This window comes from Myotis brandtii, unplaced genomic scaffold, assembly GCF_000412655.1.
Source record: "Myotis brandtii unplaced genomic scaffold, ASM41265v1 scaffold79, whole genome shotgun sequence".
Taxonomy (NCBI): Eukaryota; Metazoa; Chordata; class Mammalia; order Chiroptera; family Vespertilionidae; genus Myotis; species Myotis brandtii.
The window spans coordinates 5,108,747-5,114,746 of NW_005371173.1; the positions used below are offsets into that span (position 1 = coordinate 5,108,747).

At 43.4% G+C, this 6,000-nt stretch overlaps 1 protein-coding gene across 1 annotated transcript in view; it reads left to right on the top strand.

The window, feature by feature from the left end:
- The window catches only part of MOGAT1 (monoacylglycerol O-acyltransferase 1), a 28,397-nt gene extending 27,435 nt beyond the window's left edge, over positions 1–962 (top strand). Inside the window, exon 6 of the mRNA XM_005883541.2 lies at positions 635–962. Coding sequence (XP_005883603.1) covers positions 635–789 — 155 coding nt within the window. The 3' untranslated portion in view covers positions 790–962. The remainder of the gene's footprint in view (positions 1–634) is intronic.
- Positions 963–6,000: the final 5,038 nt, after the last annotated feature.

Below are 6,000 nucleotides of genomic sequence, written 5' to 3' on the forward strand. Positions count from 1 at the left end.
TTACAAAAATATTATTTTACTTGAAAAAGTTGCTGCCTTGGATTCCATTGGATGAATGTTCTATGGTTTATTTAATAATTTTTCTATTGAGACTTTTGGTTGTTTTTTTCCCTCCACTATTACAAACAGTGGAATCCTTATGATTATGTATGTTTTTTAGTACAGATATTTAGCTGCGAAGATATATGTTCTTTGAATTTTTTAGGATGACATTAAACAGAGTCAGGGGAGAGGGTTGATGCCTCAGGATTCAAGACTTCACAGTCACTCACAATAGGGGACTGTGGTCTGGCTGTCAGCTGTACCAGAGGAGGAATGCCGGTGACGGTGACGTACGCCTGCAGCTGTGGCCTCTTCCCTCACAGCTGCGGGCAGCACAGTGGCTCACTTGACTCAAAGTCTGAACCACCAGGGGACTGACAATCCAGTGTCTGCCGGGAAGGGAAGTTCTTTAATTGTTGTTGAATGGGATGGGGTGACCACTGTGGGCAGCCAGTAAAATGAGAGAGGGCTTGGAGCTCGTGGGGCTGATGGGTTCTGATTGGAAGATCTCTCCAGGGCTGTTCATTGAGGCAGTGGTCTGGGGTGGAGTGGTTTTGGTTTCTTACGTCTGATGTATTCTCTGTTTTTGCAGTTGGCCATCCAATCCCTGTTCATCAGACTCTGAACCCAACCCGGGAGCAGGTCGAGGAGCTGCATCAGACCTACATGGAGGAGCTCAGGAAGTTATTTGAGGAGCACAAAGGGAAGTATGGCATCCCAGAGCACCACACTCTCGTTTTTAGATAACTGTCTTCTTAGAAGGCCACAGGAGGACGGGAGAATAAATATGTTAAATACGTTAATTTCTTTCCTTGACTGTGGAGTTAAATTTGCACCTGGGAAGTATTATTTATGGTGACAGATGTTGATGTAGAACTGTGTTAAATAAAAATACAGTGTGTGATGATAGGACAAGGTTAGAGATGACTATAAGTCTATTAATAACTTCCTCATTGAGGAAGATGAAATCATCTTACAGGTTCAGAAATTGTTTAGAACAGTGGTTCTCAACCTTCCTAATGCCGCAACCCTTTAATACAGTTCCTCATGTTGTGGTGACCCCCAACCATAAAATTATTTTTGTTGCTACTTCATAACTGTAATTTTTGCTACTGTTATGAATCGTAATGTAAATATCTGATATGTAGGATGTATTTTCATTGTTACAAATTGAACATAATTAAAGCATAGTGATTAATCACAAATACAATATGTAATTATATATGTGTTTTCCGATGGTCTTAGGCAACCCCTGTGAAAGGGTCGTTTGACCCCCATAGGGGTCGCGACCCACAGGTTGAGAACCACTGGTTTAGAATTATTCACGTGCTAAAAAAATGAACAGCTTCAAAAAATAATTAGACCCTTAGGCTCAATATTCCAGTCATTTAAGGTGGTGTTTTCACTAAGTGTATTAGCTGTTATTCCATGCAGCTGGAACATTTAGGAGACGGTGTGTAAAATAATTTGCCATACGGAGCTAGGAGAGATCATTAACTTTTGTTGCTTGAACAGACCATTTTTTAGTGAATAATGTTACTTTTAAGACTTAGACCATTTGATCCGTTAGGTCATGTCAACCAACACATTTTTATACAATGGGGCAGAATTGTTATGCAGTTTTCAGAGTAGGATGAGTCTACCATACGGAAACCCACGTGTATGAGAGCGTGTCTCCTCATTTCTATTCATGCTTCGAAATGTTCATCCTTGTCATCTGCTAAGAAATATGTCCATTTTCTATAGAAAAAGAAGGAAGACACACTTTCCTGTATATTTTAGGACAGTGAAATTGCGGAAGGTTTTCATGTAATAGAAATGGTTTTAATTTTCTTCCCAAATGGCCTCTTTGAATAAGAGGAGCTGTGAAAGAAAGCACCCTCTCTGGTGAGATGTGGCCAGTTCTCAGTTGACTTGGGTTATATGAGTCTCCTCTGAACTACAACGTCAGGTCTGTGAGAGCCGGAACCTGTCCCCATGTGCATTGATGTCTCCCTGTGCCTGGGCCAGCTCATGACACTTCGTCAGCTCAAAATAATGTATTTGTAGATGAGCACATAGACAAACTTTACCATAGGGGGAGGAATTTTGAAAGCTCTACTGTAGGATGAAACCTATAATAAGACAAGACCCACTCTCAGAAGGAGATCACTGGCTGTGTCTGATTGTCCTGCGTCGGCCAGTACTGCATGCTGGCTTGGAAGGAGCAAGCCAGAAGGAGGTTTCTGATAATTAGTCTCTAAGCGTGAAGTAATTCTTCAGGAAGTAAGAAGAATATCAAGTTTCTAAAAGATCTCCATTGCTAGATGTTGTGTCTGTACTTCCTCCACTCTAGGTGTTTGAGGGTAACTTTACTAAGTTGTTCTAACTCATTGGTAAAATGTCTTCTGGCCTCTAATTTTTAAAACATCAGTCCCTGGGCTAGAGCCCGGATTGGGTTCAGCAACAGCAGAATGAAAGCATGCTGGGTGATGCCTTGACTAGGGAAGCATTTCACACATGAGAAAGCGAACCTTCTCGATTGTTCTTCATAAGGTTTTGTGGCCAACGTCCTGTTGTCTTCACACTGAGCAATCCTAGAGTCCACTGATCATGGCCTTGAAATTGGGGCTCGTTCTTTCTTTCTTTCTTTCTTTCTTTCTTTCGGAGTCCACTGATCATGGCCTTGAAATTGTGGCAGTTTCTTTCTTTCTTTCTTTTTTCTTTCTTTCTTTTTTCTTCCTTCCTTCCTTCCTTCTTAAGACACACTTGCTTTACTAGATGCAGAAAATTCGACTATAAATCCTTTTTGGTATTACTCAAAACCAAAAAAAAATGTAAAAGGAGCCTCATTTACATAAAATGACACTCTGGCTGATCAGGGTTCAGTGTTTCAGAATGTAGCTGTGAGGCCTGAGTAACCACAACCAAAGAAAGGCCTTTAAGGTATATATATATATTTAAATATATTTATTGATTTCAGAGAGGAAGGGAGAAGGAGAGAGAGATAGAAACATCAATGATGAGAGAGTATCAATGATCGGCCGCCTCCTGCACGCCCCCTACTGGGGATCGAGCCCACAACCTGGTCATGTGCCCTTAACCGGAATCAAACCTGGGACTCTTCAGTCCACAGTTCTGACGCTCTATGCACTGAGCCAAACCAGCTAGGGCAAGATATTTTTTAAAAATATTTTTAAAATTGATTTTTTAGAGAGAATGGAAGGGAGAAGTCGGGAGAGAAACATCCATCAAAAGGTCTTTAAGCCCTAACCGGTTTGGCTCAGTGGATGGAGCGTCGGCCTGCGGACTGAGGGGTCCCGGGTTTGATTCCGGCCAAGGACATGTACCTTGGTTGTGGACACGTCCCCGGTGGGAGGTGTACAGGAGGTAGCTGATCGATGTTTCTAACTCTCTATCCCTCTCCTTTCCTCTCTGTGAAAAATTAATAAAATATATTTTTTTAAAAAAAGGTCTTTAAGTTACTACAAAACACATGAATATCCTGTCTTTGGAGAAGTTTATTAAATGCTCATAGTCTTTTGCAGTTTCACAAAGTTATGAATTTTAATCTCACACTTGGGAGGCAGAGGGCCACACTGACCACCCAACTTCAGCTGATTGTCTGGTAAGCAGTTGCAGCTCATGTGCATTAACACAGAGGCACTGAGGAGTGAGAAAAGTTCTGCTCTGATGACTTTATCTAGAATTTTGCCAGTTAAAATATCTAGACATCAGCAACTTCACTTTCGGCATCCCTAAAACCTGGTAACAATAGGTACATATTAGGGAATTTATCTCTTCCTTTCTTAGGGTCTCCAGAGGTCTTAATCCTGCCAGGCCAGAGTTCCTTTCATAAACGCAAAGCACAGTGGTGAGTTCCATAGAGCCCTACCAATTGCAAGGGAAATTTCTATATGAATCTTTGCTGCGACACACATGTGGGTCATCTATTGTATTCACTAGTGTGGTTTGATGGAGATCTCTACTGGTATTTTCAAGGCTCTCGTCTATTACACACTTGCACCTAAAATTTAAGCAGCAAAGCAAAACAATTAACAGCGACAGCAATAACCTAGGACACTGGAAGAGAAACTGGGCCAGCTGCCTTGAGAAAATGTGCATTTATGCTGTTTGATTTGGACGGCTCTTCTTCCTGTTTCCCTCACACACTGGGTGCAGGCTGTCATTTCCTTTGTCTGGCCGCCAGGAGTATTGAAGGGGTCTGTGTCCGGCTAAGTCCATGGAAGGCTGTAGCCTCAGTGTGATGAAGGCCAGCCAGGTTTGCTCTGGCCCAAGAGGAGCCAGGTTAAGGGGCTGTGTATGAATTATGTAAACCCTTCTCCACGACTATGAAAATGTCAAAGTGTACATACTTCGGGGATGATGGGTGGGCCTTTATCGTATGCAGAGGTTTGAAAGTAAACCCCCCTCTGTTGGTAGGAGGCACATTTCTGTCATGGGAAGCACAAGGGGTGGCACCTACACGTGATGCCCACACTTCTGGAGCGTGACGTCTCTCCCACACTACCTCAGTGGTGCCAGCTACCAAAGTCTGGGGTAGACATGTAAACAGGTTGGGGTTCGTCTTCTCTTCCTCAGACAAGAGACAATGTGGATGGGATTTGCTGGTAGCGTTTTCCCCCAAATGGCCCAGGATTGCTAGTTGTCATCCTTCTCATGCATTTTTCATACTAAGTGATAAAATATCTATTGGTGGTGCTGGGAGAGGTCCTCCAGGTAAAATTTGTATCTCTTTTTATTTTATTTTTAAGTTAAATTTATTGGGGTGACATTGGTTAATATGTATATCTTTTTAAAGAAGAACAACAAGGCAACTTCGAAATAACCAGCTAATGGCTCCAGTTTCTCTAGGAAGTAGATCTTTGTATTAACACCAAAAGGTTTTCTCTAATACCTTATATTTTTATTTATTTATTTATTTTGTTTGTTTGTTTTTATTGATTTTCAGAGAGGAAGGGAGAGGGAGAGAGAGATAGAAACATCAATGATGAGAATCATTGATCGGCTGCCTCCTGCATGCCCCCTACTGGGGATTGAGCCCACAACCCAGGCATGTGCCATTGACCAGAATCGAACCCAGGGCCCTTCAGTCCACAGGCCGACGCTCCATCCACTGAGCCAAACCAGGTAGGGCTATATTTTGATTTTTGAGAGTAATCCTCCCCAGACACTTTCAGCTTAGTGCCTTACTATCTTAAATGAGGAGGTGCAAGTGTACCCCAATCCATAGTTAACCCCCGCAGCACAGTCTGCCTTCTCTGATGTAGATCTGGACTCCGAGCAGTCTCTGAAAGGATGCCGGGCCCTTAACCTGGCACTTCGATGGATCATGTCACAGAGACCAAGTTTTAGAGCCAGAAGGGACTTCACAGCCTGTCTAGATGCAGCAGTCGAACCCAGTGAAGTTGAATGCAGATTGGAGCCGAATCCAAGTTCCTATCGCCCTGCTCTAGATTGAGCTGGAGGTGCCGCTATTCCATGGTTGTTGGTTAATAAACCCAGGGATGCCCCTATAAAACATATTTCCAAAAAGTAGAGTGTGATTAAAAATACACTTAAAGCAAGGGATTTAACAGCTCCCAAGCAAGCGCTGCCTTACCGGGACTGAGAACATTTTTCTTCTTTTGAGACCAGTCCACCGCAGTGTTGACTTTTCCCTTTTGCAAGAGCTATTTTGGTGATGTGTCTGGGCCACGTCCAAGTTTTCACCCTCAGGCTTAGCCACCAGAGCCCTTTTGTATTGAAGCAGCCGGGGAAGGCGAGGTGCCTGTGCTCGGGATGGTGACAGACCCTGCTCAGGACAAGCAACCTCGTCATTCACACAGAGGTGGACGGAGAGTCTCTGTCACCGCATGACCGCCTCAAGCCCCGCGTCCATCCTGGTTCCAGTCTCATCCGGCTGGGTCGCCAGAGCGGCGTTTGTTTATTTATTTACTAGAGGCCCGGTGCACAAAA